Raw genomic sequence first — 23,214 nt, 5'->3', positions numbered from 1 at the left:
TGACCCCTCATTTACGGTTTATAGATCCAAAGAACAGGTTTGTGAAATCATACAGTGAATATTGGAGCAGAGGATGATGATGATGATGATGATGATGACTTTATTGTTACTCACAGTGGGTGTGACATACCATTGTTTAGGATTAGTCAATGTAAGATCACGGCTATCTGCAAGTAAAAGTTAAAATATTTATTTAAAAAAAAAAAAAATGAAGAAAATGTTACCATTCTCATAACAAGCAATTATTCTTTCAATTAAATTTCAAAAAGATATGTTCTGTGACCTACAAAAACAAAACAAAAAAAACAAAATGTGCAATCAATCACATACTCTTCCCTCTGAAGTGACAGCCGTGCAGATGCCCACACAGAAACTCTCTTTATTTGTTCCTACAGCCGTTAAGAGTCGGCTCACTTCTGGACTGAGCCCAACAATGGACAAGGTTGCTCCATTCAGTAGTATTTTTGTAGTGGTTTACAGAGTCCACGCCATCATTTCCTTGCACACCCTATTTAAGGCTCCAGCTCTCCTTGGTCACGCCCCTGCAGGCCGAACACAACTGTAGTCGATTTGTTTTAGCACCCCCCCAATCCCCTTCCCATCCCACATGCCCAGTAGAGGCTGCTAAGGAGTCACCATAGCCGCTGTCATCCTGCAGTTTCCAGTCGCTGCTATGACACCTGCTCTACTGGCCTCATCTGCACATCTCCAATCTGATTTAAAAGGGTAAATAAATAAAATGCCAGGTTAACAGGGAACTCAGCCATCGACTATTGATGCAGAGTGAAAGAACAAGCCATACCTGCACGTGAGGAGGGGCACTGAGGACATATGTGACTGCACTGGCTATGTCCTCTGCTTGCAAACACTGAAAAATAGAGAAAATCTATTGTTGCAACAATACTTCACATTATAAAATCTAATTATTGGCCTAATAAAATGCAAGCTCTTACTTTTATACTCTCATACACTGCTGCTGCTTTCTCTGGATCACTGTTGTGGTGCCGGAAGGCAAATTCAGTTTCCACTATTCCAGGAGATATACACTGCAGGGACGGACAACGCGCGAGACATTTACTGCCCAATGTTCACTTAAATTTCACTTCTGGTTTTCATCGGTTACGACTGCATGAAAGTGACCCCAGTTGCTACCAACGGTGCCGACCTTTGCGCCATCGTGGTGGCTGCTTACTCACCGTGGCTCTGATGTGGGTGTTTGCTTCTCGGAGCTCCTGCCGTATCCCCTCAGTCAGAGCTGTCACAGCATATTTAGTGGCGCTGTAGAAATGCGCATTGGCACTTGGCAGGACTCTGTGCCCACTCATACTTAAAAGGGTAGAAAAAGAGCAAGTTATCACATTTTGTAGCTTCGCTTTTCTTCAAGAACAAAATTTGTCTTCTGATTTATTCTTACAGTTGATTTGAGTGTTTAAATCTGAATAAAAAAAGTCAATATATATTAATAAGTTATGTTCTTTTTATAGTTTCATGTCCAACTTGTGCCAGGTGGGACTCGTTGCCTTTACTTAATGCCTGCTGGATTAAATCCACCTTGAACAAACCGTACATTTGTTCTTAGATTTGTAGGTTGCTTGTATAGCTTACCTATTAATATTGATGATGTGGCCATCGTCCACATTCCTCTCCTTCATTGATTTGTAGGCCTCACGGGTGCAGATAGACAAGGCTAAGACATTCACCTGCAGGAGAAGTGAACAGCTTTCTGTTAGCATTTATGTGTAAATATACTGTACGGCACACAGGTGTTTCTGAGGGATTCAGCTAATTCAAAGTACAAGAACAGTAGCTAAAGCCAAAGGGTGAAATAACAATTAAGTTGGCGAATCAAGTGATGACCTGTTCAGCTGATTGATGCTCACTGGGTCAGTGTGTTAAACCACCTGAACCTGCTCATCCTGTCCAAGCTTGTGGTCTCTAAGCTTCTCTTGTGGAGACATTGACAGACAGCAGGTTAACGCCAGCATGGTAGCAAGATAGGGGGAGGTGACCAAACAAGGTCAGTGTACAGATTAAACACGGGCTAAAAATACACCGCTGTGCACATTCATGTGGGCTGCCATGACAACAGATGGGTGAGCGTTAAAAATGCTGGACCCTGGAGACAAGAGACTCTAGAGCAGGGGGGGTCTTCAGTGGTCAAGAGCTCAATGAATCAAAACGTTAAAGTGCTGGCTTTCATTAGTTTGGCTCTGCTGTGCCAGAGCGTCTCATCAGAGCCAAAGAAATCTGCCTCTGTGTTTCTGCTTTAACTCCTATTTCGTGAACTACAAACACAAGACTTCTGTTCATTCTGGTTCAGCTCCTGCTTTTCTGTTTGTTCAGGAAATCAATTAAAGACAGGGAGCTGTTCTAAAATGGCTGGACCTTGGCATATATAACTGGGTCTGCTGTCACTCACGTCAATCATGTTCCTCCAGCCCTCCGTCTTTCCGCTGAGCAAGGGTTCATTGTGAGCCAGCCCTGCGTTGTTAATGCACACGTCCACGCCCTTGTGCAGCGTCTTTATCGCCGAGAACATGGACAGGATCTCCTCTTCGTTGGACAGGTCACACTTGTAAGGGATCAGTGTGCCGCTGTAGCCTGCACTCTGACATTCTGCTGCCAGCTTCTGAAAAACACAAAGCCCACAAAGTTGAAATGGATTTGTCTTTGTTGTAAGAACACAGTTGATCTACAGAGCGGAGAATGAGATTGGCAAATGTTAGCAATGATTAACTCTAACATGAATAAAACGCCGTACCCTGTAAGGGACAGAGAATGCAGTCAATAAAATCAATGTCACATCAGCTGAGGGTCAGAAGTTTATTGCCTTCTAAGCATGGTTGCACATGTTAAGATCTGGTCTTGATAAGTCGTTTTAAAAATCCATTTTCTGTTCACCAAATGGGAAGAAGCCAGCTGTGCACTGCAACCGGGTCAGCTGGCCGTCCATCACTGTGGACTATGACACAAACTGACGCAGATCAGCCTGCAAGGCACAGCTGCTCCAGTCACCTGACGTCTGCCAGTCAGACAGGACGCAGTGGGGTCGATGAAGGCGAAGCTGGTGGCGCGCACAGACGACGCACGGCCCTCCAACGCTGTACGAGAGCTTATCTTACCAAAAGGATTACATGTTAAATAAATAAATAAGTAAATCAGCACGGACTGTAGACACACTACTTTAGGGTGAGCAGCACAAAGATGCTAACCATCACGTTCCAAAAAGGCTCTTATATCTCCATTATTAACTTGATTTTTGATACTGAAGAAACTTTTCTGCACATTTCCATAACAAATGTTTAGCTTTGCTTTTGTTTCACGTTCTCCTGCTACAACTTCAAAGGCTTGAGGCTGGATGCTGAAATGTTATCATTTACTTTTAGCTGTACATTTCAGCCGTCTTTGAGAGCTTTTTAAACCATCTCTCCACCTTCTCTAATAAACTAAACCTGTGGGAACAATGACCAAATATTTTTGGGCTTCCAGAATATTAATTATGTGCCTCTTCAGGTCTCCACACGGACTGTTTACCTACATACATCCACAGCTCAAATGTGACTGGTCAACAAAGTCCACAAATGGAAACCAGAAGGGTTCCTGCACCAGAAATGTGAACCTTGCCAACAGATTCTGCCAAAAGATGTTACTTTTAACTACCAAACTGTAATAACTTGTCATTACTTACACCAATTTCAATCAATCACTCATCCCTTTCAGCTATTTCAACTTTAAGATCCTGACTTTAACGGTTTTATTTGCAGCTTTTAACTACACTTTCCAACATTTTGTCTGTTTTAAAGAACCATTTTAACCATATATTCAGCATTTTTTTCCTTCCTTGTAGCTATTTATAATTGCCATTAATCATGACATACCATTCAGTGCGTTTACATGATGAGATTAACTCGATTTTAGCTATAGTTGTGTTATGCTCCTTATCTGAGCAATGGGTAATTATCCTTTGATATATGGCGGTGAATGAATTGAATCACTGGCACAAAGCATGCAATACCGCAGTAGATAAGTGGCACTTTACCCATTTCAACTATCGCTAATAGAGCCACTTCCTGTTAACGTCTTCACCACCAACAACAACAAAACTAAGGCATTTGAGAAAGATGGCGAACCGAAGAGCAAGATGAAGCTGCGTTCCTCTACATTTGTGATGAGCTGGTTATGGTACAAACGCGATACACAACGGCGCATTCTCCATCGCGTTGTTTGCTTCTTTCTGACGGCAGCGACAACAACAGTAATATCGTCTCCTTCGACTTCCGGTGATGATTGTGGGAAAAATCTTGAGCATGTGCATAACGCTCGATCCGATCCACTGTCGTCTCCAGGCACGTTCAGTGGACATTTGGATTGAGTTATCTCGGGGTCTTAATTCGATGGCAAGTAACCCGATCCGATTCGATGTCTTGTCAGATTAAACTGTCTACTTGAGCTGAATAACTCAATCTTATTGTAATTTGGCTATTAATCCAATCCGATGACCCGCATGTAACCACCGAGTGTCAGGGTGGTGACACCCGTCAGGGTGGTGACACTCCTTTATAGTATCATGACAGTAACTAATTAATCAAAAGCAACTAAAGCTCAAGATTAGGGTCCATGGTTATCGTTAATCTATTGAGTATCAGCATCAGTCCAGCTTCAAATCCATTTTTAGTGATTAAATCTCCTAATCAACAAAATCTAAATACATATTTTAACGCAATCATAACACCTTATTTCAGTGAGAGTAACAGTAGGTTTTGTAGAGTTGATTAGTTGGGCTTTCTAAATACTTGTGGGCAACTGCAAAGGTACCTTTAGAAGTACTCCTGATAGGGAATCTCAGAATGAAAAGGTTATCAGTAAAAGTTGTTTGATTTCTGTCACAAATAAGGAAAATGAAAAGGCTTATGTCCAGATAAATCACCTGTTTCTGTTGAGCCATGTAAGAAATAAGCCATCAAAGCACCGGCACACAATCAGCAGATTGTTCTACCACAACATCTAAACAACAAAGATCAAAATGATCAGGTACACGTGTCTATCTGTAGATGAACTAAAAACATTACCATACTTTTGATTTCTTATTAAAATGAGTCCTGAACTTTGCTTTTACAGAAACAGGTTGGAAAGATAAAAGGTGCTGATTCATAGTTCCAACATGTTTACACCCTTTTTATGCTGCTGCTAATCACCGAAAACGCCTCACAGGTTTAAACTCACAACGAATCTAAAAGGATCAACGCAGCTAAATAAATGCAAACTAGAGTACGGTTACAGGCAAATATGATGAACACACAAGCTTGGCAACAATAGTGCTATCTAATCATTATTACTGCTATTATTCTGAAAACTAAACCTGCAGAGCCTGCATTTACAATCAAGACGATATGGATTAAAAGATGACTGTCATTTTCTTTCCTAAGCAGTCATGTAATTGTGTGTGAACCCTATCCAACACTTAGTGTGTGCGGATTTCACCGTTCTTCCTCTAAGCTGTTTAGCTCAGATTATCCAGAGGGAAAGCATTATCCCAACAAAGCTGTCAAAAGGCTAAAAAACCCTGAAAACACTTCTGGAAAAACCACAATATCTATTTCTCGTGCTGTAGACAAGTGAAGTGCTCTCTGGCGTTAATTATCTGTGATATGAAGTTGAAAAGCTCTTCACACTTCACACTTGTCTAAATCCCTGTTGGGACAGGCACTCAGGCAGGAATGAGCCAGCAGGCAACCTGGCGGAGAGGCTCCAGTTTTATTCAGAAAAAGGAGGGTAAGGAGAAGCCAGGCCAGACTTTTGTTGGGAGAAGAGGAATTAGTAGTGCTACTGCGGTTGAAGTGGGAGCCACAGAGCAAACAGGCTTTTGATCCCGGTCCAACTACAGGAAGTCTCAGGCTGTGAATCTGTGTGTGTTTGTGCATGTGGGTGTGTTCTGGCACCAGCTGCACTGCTGTGGTCAGTACAAGCCCTCACACTGACCGCACCTACAGTGCTGTCGTCCAGATAAACAGCCGGGCTTCAATATAGAACAGCAGCAGAGGTGGTAAATGCATCATATAGCCATCCTAATCCAAAGGAAAAGCACGGGGCTTATAGTGATCCAGTATGCTCATATGCATTAGACTTTTAAAAGAAAATACATTACTAAACATAAAAAGGATTCAAATTCAAAAGACAGATGGTATTACAAGAGAATAAAATATATAGAAAACAGATATGAGCACATGAAAAAGCCCAGGGCTGTTATATAAGGTCTACTATGCAAGGGACATCATTGTCCTACACTGTGTTCATCAATCATTCACCCGCCTGCGTAGGACTGGTGTAAATGGACCAGCAAAACAACTCACCAGAGAAGTGCAAAGATACAATACAAAACACAGATGCCAGAGTGCTGAAGGCAGAGAGCTTTAAAAAGGTGATACAAATCAGTAGCACAAGGCAGCCGCCATGAACGGAGAAAGCCGAGAAATTAGATTTGTCTCAGCTTGGCTCAGGAGTTCGCTCATACAGGAGCGATTATGTTCCAGCATGCTCTGCCTCCTCTTATTCTTTGAAAAAACAAAAAACAAGATGTAAAGCAGCCATACAGTAATTTCACCAGTAACCCCCTCCTCATCCTGTCCCATCTCTTAAGCACCTGTAACGAAAAACTATTTTGCCTGTCAAAATGCATTTTCATCCTCGTTACTCAGACTGTTGTCCAGTGCTCAAAAAACGTGTGCAGGAGGCAGGACAAGGGGGAGGGAGGGTTGGCAGCCAGAAAGTGAAACAGAAGGAGAGTCAGAGAAAGAGAAAACACACGTCTAAGCAAACTGCATTAAGGCTTATTAAAGCACATTTAGTACATCTCAGCTTGCTTTATGTGATCAGCAGCAGCAGTCTACTATTTCAATCTCTTATAGAAGCCTCTTTCTACTCAGTTTGACACAATGAACACAGCGGGGTCAAAGGCGACAGTCGGCTGTATAACAGGATTGCAGCAGGGTAGAAGGGATGGTCGTGTGATTATCTGCTGTTCAAACGGCAACACTGCCTCTAAAAGGTCTAAAGGTCGAACAGGGTGGTTTTACAGTCCTCCCTCAAAGACAGTCTAATCAACAGAAGAAGATAAGGGGAATAATGGCACTATTTGTTAGTAACTACACTCACTAACAGATTGGGAAGTTCGAAGCAATGAATGGAGCGACGTGAAGGCTTTCTTGGACTTTGACATAAAGTCGTATTATGTAAGAAGTATGCATGTATACCTTTTTTTAAATATTCATAGAGCTTTGAGAAATATAAACAATGACACTCACATGAGTAATTATGTTTGAATATGTGTTTGGCTCATATGAAAAGGCTTTTTAGCCTATGACAGACTAAACACTGCGCCATCAGCCAAGCGTGGAACACACCGGTGCAACCTGTGTGGTTGGATTAAACTTCCCCTGCCGCAGCAGTAAAAAAAAAAAAAAGAAAAAAGTGCAGATCTTTGTTTTAAACAAGACAGAAAATGGTCCACGGGTGATACTTCTCTCAGTCAATACTATTTAACTCCAGAGAGCAGCCTTTATTTTTAAATTCACATGGGCCTCATGTGATTTAAAGGAAGAAAAAACCCTCCAGTTCTCCTGTTTGTAGCTGAAACACGCTGAAGGGGAAACCTCTGTGCAAGTGAACCGGCATGCGTCACATTCCTGCAACATTTCTGAGACGTGCCGTTGTTACGACACCTTTGCACAGCACATCGCGACCGCAGAGCTGTTAGCGCCACAAGTCCAGAGAAAACAGCCAAAGCAAGACACAGGGCAGCTACATAACATGGAGACAGCGTCGGTCCAAAATTTAAACTTTTTCACGTGGGCCAACCAGAGCCTCGGCACTGAGTAACAAATCCAATTTGGCTGCTGTTGAAGTGAATGAAAAAAAAAAATCCTATCTGTGTTTAGTCCTCTGTGTCTGGAAATACTGAACTCGATGAACTCATGGCGTCTGTGCGTTTGTGTTAGAGAGTCATTGAAATCCCTCAAACATCAGAGATTTCATCCGTCTGTCAGCGACACAGTTTCATCCGGTTACAAGCACTGACCTGCTGCCACAGCTGCACGTAGCATTTTTTCCTCCTCACACATCAATACACCCCATAGAAATACACATGAGATCTCACACAGTGCACACTGAGAGCAGAGGGTTTGAGCGTTTCTCCAACAGGACCGGGCAGGGCAGGACGCACTGCGGGCCCAGAGGTAATGTCAGTGTCTGTTAACCTTAAATCTTTAAATGTGATGAGCACGGAGAGGACAGCACAGTGGTGGTGCAGGTGGAGCGGCTCACAGGGGTCACTGAGCCGCCTAGATCAATCAGACTTTTAACTATTGTATAAGAGAATCAGATGGTCTGCAAAATTATGTAATCAAAACAATTTTCCAAATCAGCGTCATCCTCAAAAATAAGCCTCCACGTACAATCTGGGCTGCTGCTTTGTGAGGATTCATATGTGGCAAAATCCTGATTTTTAGATAGTTCTGGTGCAAATGTGGCTTCCCTTGAGGGCTGCATCTATGGAAACACAATGGCGTGTTATATTCAGCAGGTACACGTCGCCGTCAGCTCACAGCTGGGTGGGAAAGGCTTTCTGTGTAGGTGAGACGCGTGAGCCGAGGTAAACCGATGAGCTCAGAAGAAAAGTTATACTCAAAATAAAGAAAAAAGGTCGTTTTGAAGGTGGTGACTATTCATAGCTGATAAGCAGTGACACAGTAAAAAGTTTAAAGCATAAAGACTGCACTATGAATAGATACGGCATCTAATGTGTTAAAATGTTATAAAATATTAAAGGAGACATGCTGAGAGATGCTGAGACGACCATGTCACGACACGTTTGTATCACTAAAAACACAATGCCAGAACAACAAGGAGGAGAACCGTACAAAGACAAAAATTAAAAGACAGACGCAAATTCAGAGTGAGGGAGAGGGGGTAGAGCTGTCTGACCCGACCCACTTCAATGTCTTTCTGAGGTGAAAAGTGTCCGCCGTGACACAACAAGACAGGCTGTCCAGACACAAGCCACAGGAGGTGTCTGACACGGGGTCTCTCTGTCTGCAAATCTCAAGCTGACTTCTACTGTGCCACTTCACATTTTGAAGCATGACTGAGCACCTTTTACCTCTGTCAGAATGGGCACCAGCTCAAGCCTGGTCAGACAGGGTCTGAAATTAAGCTTCTGCCTCACCTGCCAAGAGCTTCGAGTCTTATACCAAGATTAGCTCACACAAATAAAAGATGCTTAGGCTTGATAAACAGGCAACGTACAAAAAGTGTGCAGAGGTGCACGACTGGTGGCGCTCTGTTTGTAACAAACAGACACAAAGATTAAGGTGGAATAATACTGCACATTCATATGGTATCATCTCCCAAGCCCATGTGAACCGACAGCCCAGATACCCTTATATTCTCAGCATCCTTATCCCAGAATGTTTTCCTTTACGACTAAGCTCAACAGTTTGAAAGAGATTATCCTCTCTGGGAGGCAGATTCTTCTCATCTCTCGCTGACAAAGACTCTCCACAGATCTGTTTGGCACTACGAAGCCTCGTGTTAAACGGGCCCGACCTGTGACTGCAGCAGCCAAAAGCTTTGAGTTTTGACATGCGTGTCCTTTGTTTGGAGTTTAAAAAAAAAAAGCAATTTTGTTAGATTTAAATGACGTAGCTACGGGCTTAGCGACTTTTCCATTTGCATGCAGGATTTGAAACGGTGACAAATAAAAAAAAAAAAAGTCCTATGTTTGGTTAAAGCAACTCGAATTTTACTTGTGAGATTGAAGCCAAGCAAACAAACACAAATCAAAGATGGAAAATCATTACAGGGACTGCAGAATTGTTGAAGGTTACTTTCATTTCACGCACTGTATTTGTATCTTAAACAATGATCTAAGTCGTGAATGATCAGCAGCTATGTTCATGGTCCCATGACTGTGTTTTTACTACAGTTTTACAATGTAAGCAGGCATACAACACACATCAGGGCTATGTGGGACAGACTGCTTTAGAGATATAAGAAAGCCTTTAAATCCATATAATATGGCAGAATAGATGTTATTCTTAGCCACAAAAGCGTCTTCGTTTGCTTTCAAAGCGCTTCACGGGAGTAAATAAAGGAGAAGCTGGGTTTCTGCTACTTGGCCCCGTCGTCTCCATTCCTGCACAGAGCTCGTGGTGACCACACATCTCCCTCCAGCTGGCTGCTACCCCACTGCCTACTTTGTATCGTCACTGACAACAGAACAATGCCGCTGCCACTAACTCTCCAGACCGATTTCTCAGAGTTTTGTTTACACACAAAACAAATGCGCGTAATGTTTGAATACATTTCTCCCCGTCCCTCATTTTTTTTGCTGCTCTACTACGGGGTGGGGAGGCTGGGGGGTGGGGGGGTTGTCTTGCTAGTGGAAAATACTAATTAGAAGCTGCTTTACTTCCTGAGGTAAAGCAATAAAAAGCAAAAGGGAAGTCAGGGACAATTGCTCTGTGATGCATGGACACATGTATTCTCCATGAACAGTGCTCAAGTGCTGGCTTTGTCCCACATCTCTCTCTTGGGTCTCATAGAAGTGACGAAATCAGATGTAGAATTAGAAAGACAGAAACTTTACTCACTATACAGCTGGATTTTGTCTTCTGATGGTTTAATCTAAAAACACTTCAAGATGCTCAGACTGTAATTAAACTGTACGCTTACCAATACACAATAAATGGAAGTACCGTGTGCTGTAGAGTTTGAATGTTGTGACCTTGTCAAGTCTCACAGAAGTCACAAATGGGCTGACACAGGCTGTAGCGGTTAACTATTGACAGAAGAGGCCATGTGACTGGAGTATGAATGGAGGGAGGCCATCTATTGAGCAATTCCCACTCACCGTATGCTGCTGTGGGTGTGTGTTTGTGAGTGTGCAGTCAGGGTGGTGGTGGTGGGAGGCTCTTGTCACGTCAAAAAAAAACAAGAGCTTGCGGAAAAATATCCTTTTCTTAAATCACTAGAAACACAGATTTGTTGTAGATCAGTTCTAATATGTTCTTCAGGAGTCTTTGCAACGGATGTTGCTGCATTACTCTAGTCAAGGTTTGTGAAACGGTTTCCAAAAACTGTAAACAGTGAAGAAGCAGAAGCTACTGTGACGGGTGTTGTACAACACACTGTAGAGCAATCCGGGGCAAAATGATAGATGAGTGAACTACACTCTATTCAATTCTGGTGCCTCTTGCTAAACTTTAGCTTAAAATGATTGAGTGACTTAAAACGTGACTGTTTTTCAAAGGCAGGACAATCTATGAAGAAAGGCCAACACCAATAGAAGGCGATAAAATGTTTAGAGCATCAATATACCTAAAGGATATCCTGGTGAACGACACCTATGATATTGAAATAAATATGAAAAAAGATCACACAATCACTCTCTAGATGGTGTCAAAAAGTATACGCTGTAGGCTTTCTACAGCCCAATGCTGGAATCTGTAGGGTGACAAGAGCAAGGCTTAATTACTGGCTGACTAGATAAGCAAGGTGTGGCTCCTTTAGGCTTACTGTTATACAAGAGTTAGTGGGGCAGGGCCAGTAACATCTGCCATGAAGGCGTCCTCCACCCATAAAGCTGATACTCCATGAAAATGTCTCTGCCAGGAATTTACCAAGAAATAATGTGCCACCCTTCTCCACAATAACATTTAGTTAACTCTGATTAAAGTTGCAGATTTAAGGGTTCAATGCAGAGGTTACAAATTCATATACAGGTCAAATAGAAATCCCAACAGGAAGTAATTTCCTCCACAGAAATGAGCAACTCCACTGACTTTGACTCTTATTTTGGATGCGATAAAAGCTTTGTGGTAACTGAGCGTTGACCTCGAACGATTATGTGCATTTTTTCACCCAAATTTCATCCAGTTGTTACGTCGGTAATAATTCCCAGTGAAGAGAAGCTGAAACCTGATACTTTCTCATGCACTTAATTTACAGTCTACCTGTACTTAGCAGGTATTATCCTTATCTGAGCATTATTTGACAAGGCTGCTGTTGACCATAACCTCCTGTATATAATGGATAGGATCTGTCAAATGAAAGTGCGATCTCCAAGATAAATTTGTTACCAAGGGTGTGGTTGTATATAGATAATGGCGCTAATATAGGTGCATCAATAACCCCTCATACATACTGTATGGGAATGTGTCACATTATATACCTGCTTTATCAAATTTCCTGTAGTTGCAAAACAATTACGTTAAATAATTTACGTTGTTTGTTTTTTTTAAAAAGCTATATGGCTACTACAATATACTTGACCTATGGATTTTTAAAGGACAACACTTCAGCAGCTACTTACCCACATTTCACAAATGGATAACGATCTTATAAACTAGCTTTAACTCAGGGGCTAAAGGTCTACAGCTTCAACTGTCAAGCTAATGTTAGCTAGCAGTTACCGTTAGTTAGCTTGTATGTTGTTGCTCTAATATGGCAACAACTAGCTTCTCCTACGAGTCAGACCGACTATTTCACAGCATAACTGGGTTATTTATTTCCATTAAATGGCCCACCTCGATTTTGTCGACATTTCTGGCGCAGCCAACAACCCTCATGCCCTGCTGGACCAGTGCCCGGGCTACAGCCGCTCCAATTCCCACCGAGGCTCCGGTCACCAGGGCCACTCTGCCTTTCCACCGCTCCATCTCCACAGGTACCCTCGCCACGCAAATCAACAGCGCCTGTGGTGCACTTCAGTTCAAGCTCTTAAAATTTGAAGATTTCGCTATTATGTACGATATTCTAAATGAGGGATGCACCGGCTCCAGCCTCCTGTATCAGTCCGTGCAGCATCCAGGACGGCAACAACCAGCGCGCGTAAAGACCGATCCATGCGCTCCTCCGGCCGGAATATGAAGCGCCCGGGAGTGAGTAAATGTTTGGTTCACATCACCTCCCACTTTCTTTTTGAGCAATAGGACATAAGAGTGCTGTGTGGACACACACCGCCACCTAACGGGGGATCCTTAAACTTACATAAAAATGTTATGCGTTAACACTAGGACTATAGACTTAAAAAACATTCTCAACTAAGGACTACCATTACACCGCTAAAAAAGGTTGTGTAAATGTTTAAATGCTAAAGACCAAAACGACTTGATTAAAATTAAATGGCATATATACATCCTAAGAGTAAAAAATTAATATGCTCAAGGTCAAGGGAAAAAAAAACCAAACAAGAAATCTATATTGCATATTAATAAATATTCTTTATTTAGTAAATTTTTCACATTGCGCTCTTAACATCACACCCAAAACCTTATTACAAATGGATGTTTATTCTCTGTAAAATCTTTATATTTAGAATTTCTGTACACCTGTAATGGTACAACCTTTAGCACTACATTTAAGTGTCACAAAGGAGAAAAATAGAAACAAAATCATAACAAAGAACAATCATAAAATAAGACTCCTAAAATTCATCCCTAATATCAAAGCTTGCAAAGCCTGATTTTTGATTCCACTGTGCGTTTACCCCCAAAAACCCTACAGAAGACCAACAACAAATAGCTAGGCTTGGTCAAAGAGAACAACTACAGGTTTGAAAGTAGCCAAGAAGGGAGATGGAAAACTGTGTTGGTGTACAAGTGCAAAGGAGAGAAAGATAACAAGGTGAAAGTAAGAATCGCAATTACTTGAAAAGGAGAAATGACTGAACAAGACACCGAAGGTACCCCCCAAAATGCAGCTTTTCTAACATTGTTGCAGCAGTAGTCATGAGTGTTTTAATTTTTTCCAGAGGAAATTGTCATTAGTGCAGCTAATTGACGCTGGTCGTGGCAAACCACTTTCCACAGACTGGTTTACTCCGCTCGGTGGCACGGCAGTAGTTGGTGAACCTCTCCTTCAGCAGCTGTCGGTACTGGTAGCGGTTGTTGTAGAAGGACTGGTTTCTTTCCAAAAATGCCTGGATTTCATCCTGCGTCAGACAACTCTCTTCATCAGAAGTCACTTCTGAATCATCCTGTGTAAAAAGCACAACCAAGTACAGAGACTGTAAGAGCCTGAATCTAACCAATGTGTTAATACCTATTAAAAATGAATAAAACATAAAACATGTAAATGTTGTTCACAGCAAAGACCCCTAAATAGTCTATAAATCATGCATAATGTGAAAGTAGAATAGAAAAACATGAAAGGTATTAGTTACTACTTTTTCTCCCCAAAGCTGTAAGGGTATAAAACTAGTTATGAGGGGGGAGGAAATACATTTAAACATATTTCTATCTTACCAGAAGTTCCACAAGACTTATATTTGCCTCTGGAGGCCTAACGTGAAAGCTGAGACTCCTTTGATGTACTGTCCATGGTAACCGTAGTGCAATGTTGGCAAATTTATCACCACATAGGGAGGAAAATAATTCTTTGGTTCGACAAGTGTGCGTTGATGTCAGATTGTGGCCTACAGTGTTCCCATCGGACATACAACCTTCGCCCTTTTGTCCCTGTAAAATAAGCACGTATTATATATATATATATATAGATATATATTTTGTATACGTCGCTGAAGATTCTGCATGCAGCTTTCCAGTTTGTTTTCTCACCGGATCACTGCAGAGACCCTTGCCCTTCCTCTTCTTCTTTTTACTCTTGCATAGAGTGTTTTCCTCAGAACGGGGCCAGCAGTCCACACAACTGTCTGTTCCATCCTCCTCCTTGTCTTCAGAACAGTGATGGACATTTGGGTCATCGCCTTCAGATGGAATATTTAAAAACAGATTGTGAGACTTCAAAGACTAGAAGCTGCAATCACTCCCCACTGTTTAACTGCTCAAACCTGACCTGCTTCATCGTGGTTGCAGATGCCCTCAGAGCAGGCAACTTCAGAGCCCTCTCGTGATCCCATCTCGCTGCCTTCGATACTTGAGGAGTAGCCGCAGTCACTTCCATTACTGTTGGGGGACAAATCTGGAGAAATAGATAAAAATATTTATATTTTAAAGAGTATTTTTTGTTTTTATGTTCAAGAACAGAAAGGACTGTTACTAATCTGGAGGCTTGTTGTGATGTGTGTGTACCTTGCTTGGTGTCGTCTGGGCAGCTGCAGGAGGTACTCCTGTTGGTGGCAACAGTCTCTTCACAGTTGGCCTCTTCCTCTTCTTCATCGTGGCTACCACAGGCTTTACAGCTGCCCTCAACAGACTCAAAGGAACCCTGCAACACATCAAAAGGACCACACTGAAATTAACACCACACTGGAAAGGATGTCTTAAACTCACCCTTAAATGTCAGAGAAGGGTTACCTCATCTCGGACTTTCTCCTTGTGCTCTGCCTCCTGCTCCAATATGTCAAAGCCACACTTGTTTTTGCGCCGGTTTTTTCGCTTTTGTCTCTTTTTCTCCAGCTTCAGCTCTTTGGCTCTCTCCTCCTCAGACAGCTCTTCAACAAACTGCTCGAGCCGACTGATCCCCTGCATCTTCTCCACCGCCATCTAGAAGCATGGAAATAATTATATAATGACGCAGCTATTGAGATTACACACTGATTAATATTCATTATGAAGCTGAACCTACTTCAAAACTTTTCCGTAGTGCATCGATTCCCAAGTGGAACAATATCTGCCAGGTCTGCTCCTCCGCTCGTAGTTTCTGCCAGACTCTGTGCAGCCGCTCGTAGAGGTGAATACCCAGACAGGTCAGCACTTCTTCTTGTGCGATGTCAATGGTCTTTGCATGTCTCTCTCTGCGTCTTAAACAAAAGCAAACAAGAAGAGAAATCTATCATTAACAGAATTTCTAAATGCAGTCTACAACGCATATCTTATTAAATTGAAAATGATCAAATGGAAAATATGAGTGCAGCAACTTTCACTCTGAAATGTAACTCACTCGTAGCCGCCAGCAAATTCAGGCTCTGCCCTGCCGAGTAAATGAGCGATGAAGTCTGTTTCGCAGCATACATGAATGTGCCGTTCGTGGGGGCAACAGCACAGTCCCTCATACAGGGCAGCGCAGTAGCCCTTCTCCTTACTGGAATCCACCTCCCCAACCAAGATGTTATATGCCCTCAGAACTTTATTCTTACAGTCTGTGCAAAACCTGTCGACAAAACGGAATTCAAAGTTAAACGATTTAAATTTACCCTCATAAAACAAAGTCTGCCAAAGGAAAACTAAGAAAAGGTATGAATGCGACTGATTACCTGTGTTTACGCAAATATGTCTCCAGTGTCTCGAGCAGCAAGGCACTGTCAATGAGGACCACCTCATCCCTGCATTCTTGGGACATCATCTCCCACACATCCATCCAGCTTCCACTGCAACAGACAATCATCAGGACGGAGTCATCACTAACCACAATGATCTTGAACGTATCTTTGAAGCTGATGTTAAAACAATACTCGACCAGCAACATATTTACTCACCCAGCGGATACAAAGCAACATCATTACATTGGAGAGGACATTTTGTGGTCACTTACAGAATTTAAATAAAATACTCATTTTCCTCTTAACTCTGCTTTTGCTCTTATTAATGGCACAAATTTAAATATTAGTCTCTCCTCATCATTCGCTCATGCCAAACAGAGGCGGTTCAGACATTAAGCAGACACCGTGGAATCAACTGACTGACGACAGCACGCTTGGCTAGAGTGGTGTGTTCTGTGATGCCAGCTTGATGTGTGCATTTTCACATGTGACACGATAGGTGCACAAAGACGCACCAGTCCTGGCTTGAAAAGGCATGGGTGAAAAAAGGCTGCTGATCGTTAAGGACCAAACAGAGTCACGGTACACAAAATTAATGGCGAATCAGGAAGAAAACTCCCAAATTGTTATCTTAAAGACCTCTTCTATCCACATCGATTCTCTGCAAACCATTTATTATTGAGTGATAAAGACCAGCACAATTTTTTCTGGCTTCTAGCCTCTAGACGATACTTTTACAACAACATCTGATATAACAACTATGAACAATGAAAGAAAAATGGATTAAAACGGGCACATTACTCACCCCAAAGGTTTAGGTTTATGTGTGTCTAAGGAGTGTAACTGGCAGCGTTTGTTCTTTTTACTTTTTGGAATGGCATCAATCATGTCATTCAACTTTGACCTGGAAAAAAAAAAACATATACAAAGAATATTGATAAATTCTCCATTTCATCCAAAAAAAAAAAAAAAAAAAAACACTTTAAAAGTATGTGAATAGTCTGAAAGCGGTATGAACCTTATATAAAAAATAAAAAAAAACAGGGGACAACAGTGTACATAGAGCATATAGTTGATCCCACATTTTGCTGGATTTTGGTCGTCAGGTTTCCAATTTTCTACTGTCATTTAATTTTATTGATGTTTAGCTTCATCAACTTTCCAGAGAAAATGGAAAACGTTCGTCTATCTCTTACCCATGGACGTAGAAGAGGGTGTAAAGTTTCTTCACGTCAGCCAAACATGCCTTGGTGACAGTCAGCATGCCTGTTGGTTTCACTGTGAGTGGCTCCAGGGCTGGGTTCCCTGATTCCACTAAATGTGAGAAGAGGCGCTCCACACTTCTTCTGCAGCCCACACATGGCACCAGCTGAGATAATGCACCATACACCTCTCTGGATGTCACCATCAAGGCAAAACTCAAGTCCTGCTGCTTCAACTTGGAGTGATACTGAGGGCCAGACAATTAGACTTGCGTCAACACTTTTTCAACATATCAAACTGAATTAAACTTTTTTTAGACTGCACTGCGTATGTAAGAGTAAGGAAAATTCATAGAAGTTGTGTGAAAAGTGAAATTTCTCACCTCTGAAAATTGTTTCCAATGAGTGGTGTTAATTTCATTGCTGTCAACATCTTTGACACTGTCGGAAAACTCCATCACCATCTGACCACAAGTGATGATAAACAATGATTAATGCCCGATATCAAAATTCTCAAACTCTCATTCCAGCCATGCTGAAAATCTTTTTGATCTACACCCAAATTCCTCCAAGCTTTGTTCAGACTGCAGATGAATGAGTTTGGCTTCTATACAGAGATCTTTAGTACAGACTTTGCTCCGTTGTTTACAGGTGATCAAATCAGTTTGACCGCATGGATGTCGGTCAGCACGGTCACATGCACAGTGCAGTCGAGCTTCGATTAGAACTCGAATTGGCTATTTAACTGGACCACCGTCGTTGTCCCACTACGCATAAGCAGGAGAGGGTACTGAACTATTGACAGAATTATGTCCAACGATGGAGACTGTGTGAGAAAACGTTCAAGACACCCTGCTACATCCAACATTCATGGTGGGGTAGTAATGTAGTAAAGCTGAATTCAATGCACAGATGTTATCCTTAAGTTATTTGAATACTGATTTTGTCATATGAGGCAGTAGTTGTAAAAAATAAATAAATAAAATAAAATCAGGATTTTATTAGAGCACAGCAACAACTTGAAAAGGCTTTAATTTGACAGAAGTCATTTCAATGGGCTGATTTTCAGTCAAAATTTCTGGATTCTTTAGCTGTCTGACAAATGAAATAGGTGAATGAGAGCAGCTTCATTTAGGCATCTGGCTGTATTAACATATACTGACACTTCCCTGTTTTTTTAAAAAGATGCAAAATGATACATGCAGAAGTGATTCAATAACCAACCATATTACCAGGGTATGTTAGCCCGGGTTCTAGATGTTTAATTTTAGAAAGTTTTGGTCTGACTAACATGTTTGCATCCATTTTGGAAGACCAATTTTGATCAGACCAAACACAATAATTTGTTTTTTCATGTAAACTGTTGTGTTAGTGTCAGTGTTAAGTGACTACATATAAAGACTTGTAATGTTGCTTTCAAACAGACGGTTCCTTCCATCAGATGTATTTTGAAGTCTTTGTCATGGACAGTTGTTGTCAACTTTGTTCTCGGCTGTAAACCACAGCTTTTCCTTCGTAGAAAGTGCTCAGTCACTCTACATTTGATGCATCACCGTTGGGGAATGACTCAAAAGACACTTTAAAATCCTCCATTATCTAAGTCCATATTACAGTGACCAGAATATTCAAACCTATAGTTATAATTTCCTGGAAACTATCCCCAAATGTGGTTTGGGTCATATTTGCAATCTTTTTTTTTTTTTTCTTGCTGTCCAAGTGTATGTGTATCACAGGACCATGATCAGACTTGGGGATAACTGATCATTTTCACAGCCCTGTCAGTAATAGACAAAACATGGTACCTGTGTGTCAATTTCACAACAGAAACCATTATTCCAACCATTAAGATCATACAGACTTACCGTGAGTGTGTCATCAATATACAGAGGAATCTGTCTTGCCAAAAACGGGTAATCCTCCTCCCCTTCCCTGCACACTGCTACCAGGCGTGCCATGACTTCCTCCAGTTGCAGCTGTTGGGCAGCTCGCGTCCTGTGTAGACAGGAGACCGACTGATCAAATATAACATGAGGACAAACTACCCCAAGCTAATGCACATCTACAGCAGGTCACCAAGGACTCCCATCCTATTGTTAAAAGTGTTAAAGGTTTATTGCAGACTGTCATCACAACATGTTGCAAAGGATCAAAAACGTAATTTCATTTACAGTTTAACGTCCCACACATCTCAGCAGTGACTTAGTAGCAATTAGCTTGACCCACATTTAGCCTGCTAAAGTTAGCAAAACAACCCAGGAAGCGATGGCTTGCTAGGGAAAAGTTAATCATTTGACTCATGAAATGCATTTGAACGTATTTCAACTAAAATAATTTAAGTTACGAAGACAGGTTTAATCACGGTCACGTCCAACACTGAGCACGAAAAAACAGTAACCGGTGACTGAACAGCAATCGTTAGCCTGCTTGCTAACTTAATTTACAAATGCGATTGAAGAAAATTGGAGAAAAGAGTTAGGCGTTTTTAAATGGCAATATTATCATCCAGTTTACATCCACTGGAGTTTGCTACAACATTTTAAACGTATTCGTTTACAGATATAGTCAACTACGTCCTGTCGACGCCAGCAAACTTGCTTAACCTGCTAGTTATCATCGCTGCTCCATAAAGCTAACATTAGCAAGCTAATCTAGGCTAATATAAAGTTTAACTGGGTGAGAGGCTACTTAGCAACACCCACTTTCGTCAGTTTTTCATACATTATTGACCATTATTTACAATTTCGGCAAAGTGAAGACGCACTAGACAAGCATTCGTTTTGGTTTTAACTTACCCTCGACTGAAAGTTCTCCTAAAAAGATAAACAAGTGCGACAGAGTAAGCTGCTACGGTGGCGGAATCTTCATTACTAATTTCACCTTTGCCCTCCGTACGTAACTGCTCACGTAGTAATGCGTGCGGGTTCCAGCGGCGCACGTGATGGTAAAACTGTTCCTCGATAGCACTGTGGATTTTCCATTTGCATTTCATGATAACCCCGTTTTAAAACGCTGATATTATAGCTTTCATTAGATTTCACCCTGTAGTCATGACTTCATGTTGGACACGAGGGAAGTTTGTTTAAGGGTGATGTATAGAGAGCAGGGTTAAAATGGTTAAATAAAGTATATTTTATTTTAAAAAATCTGTAAAATATGGGTATAACATTACAAGGAACTTAAACATAGGATTAAGAAAAGACAATGAATGTGCAAAATATAAATGGCTCTAGAAAAGAGTTAATGACGCAATTAGTGTATAACAGCAACAGTAACACACGAACAGTAGATTCCACACACTCACTTTTAACACAGAAGATATGCATTTATTTGTATGAACAAGCACAATTATGTGGGTACTATCGGCATGCAGATGACATTTTCTCACATTACATCTTCTCAATGTTTTTAATCAACATTGCTAATGCCATTTTATTTCACCAGAATTTTACTGTAAGTCCACACATGTGTAAAACATATATTACAAAGCAATTTGCGAACATGTACAACAGCAAAACACACACAGAGAAAGAGCTACTGCAACTAAGCGTGTCCACAGCAGAGTTGGTCAATCCTGTCATGACGTTTGCGAGCAAGAAAAACAACAACTGATTCCTGCTGACAGCCTGAACGAGGCAGTGTCTATCCATTTCACCTCGCATTTTGTCAGCCACTTTGTCAGAGTCTGCTTCTTTTTTATACACATTCAGTGATGAGGGTATAAGGTGACAACCAGATATTCTTTTAGAGAGCAGTACAACCATATCAGCTACACCAAGGCAGGACATAAAAAACAAGGACTGAGCAACACTCCAGAGGAAAAATGGTAAATTAGCAGATCGGCGAGACACTGGCTCGACAAGGGTCTGAATTGTGCACAGAGCAGCATAAAGGACAAAACTGCCTAAGAATAGATTAAAAAGCATGTTGAGCCACTCTTTAACTTGAGATCTTCGTTGCATCACATAGAGTCCAACCTGAACTCCTGCTAGGTAGATGGCTACATAGCCCACTATAGAGAAGATACCCTCCTTGTTAGCATGCAGAAAGTCTTTCTCTCTGTCAGTGTTGTGGATAATGAAAGCCTTTAGTTCTGATGTCTCCAGCATAAACTGATACACTCCGCTGATCAGAATGGCAAAGACCCACAGCAGTCTGGATGGTAAAACAGCCAGAAGCATGGAGGCCACAACTCGGATGATGGCTAGAGTGAAGAAGAAATTCCAGTGGACGCCGTATTCTGTCACATGCTCTTGATAGCCGGTCATTTTGATGCTCACTAGCCTTGCCGTGCCAAGAGCGAACAGGGGCCAGACAGACAGGATCTGCTTTGAAATATGACTAATCTTGGACCCTGAGATGTTCTTCCTCCGTGCCTCCGGACACACAAGAGCATTTGCAAAGACAAACGCTCCAACTCCAAAGTCCATAACTCCTGTTCCGTAGGTTTCTGTTTTAGCATATCGTCGTGGAAAGACACTAAAGTCTACAGCAAGTATGCTGATGGCCGTCTTAATATTTACGAACACCCTAAAGAGAGTCACAAAGGGGACCTGGTTGAACTGGATGTGACTGTGAAGGAAGCTGCCGGCAGTCTTTTGTGGATGACGAGCAGAAGAATGGCCGCTGGTATGATAGACATAGTAAAGCACACAAGCTGAAAGAATACTTAGGCTTATGATAACCTGGAGAAGAATGCTGCTCAGGATGGTACAGGACAAGATGAGGGGCAGAATAAGCACAGTAAAGTCAAGGAACAGGTGAGAAGTCAATGGAAAGGGCAGTGGAAGAGTCCCTTGGGCCTGATAGCAGAGTATCAAGATGAACCCTCTATTGATGAGGCACAGTGGGGTGAGAAATGATCCCAGTGCCACCTCTCCCAAACTGGTCCCATTGAGATTGCTGATAAACGCTTCCTTTAGTTCCCTTTGAGCCATGACCTGCAAACATCGCAGTTTATTATTAATGTGAAAAACGTGACAGTACTTAGACATTAATTAATGCTAATATGCATCACTAACACTGGAACATTATGGTATCTGGTAACAGTATATGCCTGAACTTTGCAATAGAGCTATGAAATGTCATCTTCGTCGATGAACTGCCCACGTCCTTACGTGCTGATTTCCAGTTAAAGCAGGCTCTGTTTACAAACCTTAGATTAGCTGCACACAAACACCGGAAAAGAACGATCTAATACGAGATTAAAATATTTTTCTTTTTTACTTTCTCCCTTTTCTAGATAGTATTTCACTTGCAGTCACTACTAACAGTTAACATATTATTCTGTTTTACGTCTTTTGCTAGTGTTTCCAACGTATTTGAGTGTTCATTTGACAGCCACTTACCACGGCTTTTTGAGCTGGCCTTGAAGACGCTGGTTAACAGCAATACCTGTTTGACAGCATTGCTTTATTGCTTAAAAACTGGAGCCTAACCCATCCACGATTACTACAACATGCGAACGGCTTCATTTCCGTATTGAGAAACGTCATGCTTGACGCTTTCAATGCTACTCGGATTTCTGACAACATCCATTGTGGCATGGACAGGTTTCTAGTTCTAGTGAAATTGTTAACAGCATGATGCACGCTTAGTAAGATTTTGAATATAAAAGTAAAATAGAGTAATTACAGTTATACCATACGTTAATCTGTAATACTTTGCCTCACATACGGGGAAAAGTAGAAATACTGTGGTCAATCTATGGCTGTATTTTTAAGCCAAATTTAAAGGCAATCAAAATGGTGAAGCTTCATTTGGCAACAGAAATAACTGAGATATATAGTTGTAGGAATA

The 23,214-nt window shown here is 41.6% G+C and overlaps 3 protein-coding genes across 3 annotated transcripts; all 3 read right to left on the bottom strand.

Annotated features, from left to right (window-relative positions):
- Positions 1 to 83: 83 nt before the first annotated feature.
- dhrs11a (dehydrogenase/reductase 11a) lies at positions 84 to 12,939 on the bottom strand. Its single transcript, XM_072375062.1, has 7 exons — positions 12,582 to 12,939; positions 2,420 to 2,629; positions 1,606 to 1,700; positions 1,197 to 1,326; positions 954 to 1,046; positions 803 to 868; positions 84 to 713 (listed from the first exon to the last, which is right to left on the bottom strand). Exons 1-7 carry the CDS (start codon positions 12,711 to 12,713, stop codon positions 672 to 674), a joined length of 768 nt encoding a protein of 255 aa, XP_072231163.1. The 5' UTR covers positions 12,714 to 12,939; the 3' UTR covers positions 84 to 671.
- Positions 12,940 to 13,257: 318 nt separating this feature from the next.
- On the bottom strand, positions 13,258 to 20,297 carry ggnbp2 (gametogenetin binding protein 2). Its single transcript, XM_072374587.1, has 14 exons — positions 20,211 to 20,297; positions 19,281 to 19,410; positions 17,802 to 17,882; positions 17,413 to 17,666; positions 17,022 to 17,120; positions 16,211 to 16,324; positions 15,898 to 16,107; positions 15,583 to 15,757; positions 15,312 to 15,500; positions 15,087 to 15,222; positions 14,851 to 14,976; positions 14,613 to 14,761; positions 14,301 to 14,513; positions 13,258 to 14,032 (listed from the first exon to the last, which is right to left on the bottom strand). Exons 2-14 carry the CDS (start codon positions 19,371 to 19,373, stop codon positions 13,829 to 13,831), a joined length of 2,043 nt encoding a protein of 680 aa, XP_072230688.1. The 5' UTR covers positions 19,374 to 19,410; positions 20,211 to 20,297; the 3' UTR covers positions 13,258 to 13,828.
- A 548-nt stretch (positions 20,298 to 20,845) lies between these two features.
- On the bottom strand, positions 20,846 to 22,886 carry pigw (phosphatidylinositol glycan anchor biosynthesis, class W). Its single transcript, XM_072375317.1, has 2 exons — positions 22,764 to 22,886; positions 20,846 to 22,355 (listed from the first exon to the last, which is right to left on the bottom strand). The coding sequence occupies exon 2, from the start codon at positions 22,350 to 22,352 to the stop codon at positions 20,853 to 20,855; it is 1,500 nt and encodes a 499-aa protein (XP_072231418.1). The 5' UTR covers positions 22,353 to 22,355; positions 22,764 to 22,886; the 3' UTR covers positions 20,846 to 20,852.
- Between the last annotated feature and the right edge of the window lie 328 nt (positions 22,887 to 23,214).

Source organism: Leuresthes tenuis, unplaced genomic scaffold (assembly GCF_036924035.1).
Source record: "Leuresthes tenuis unplaced genomic scaffold, fLeuTen1.0.hap1 SCAF_21, whole genome shotgun sequence".
Lineage (NCBI taxonomy): Eukaryota > Metazoa > Chordata > Actinopteri > Atheriniformes > Atherinopsidae > Leuresthes > Leuresthes tenuis.
The sequence above is the reverse complement of the archived record's forward strand: the minus strand, read 5'-3'. Positions and strand labels throughout refer to the sequence as shown.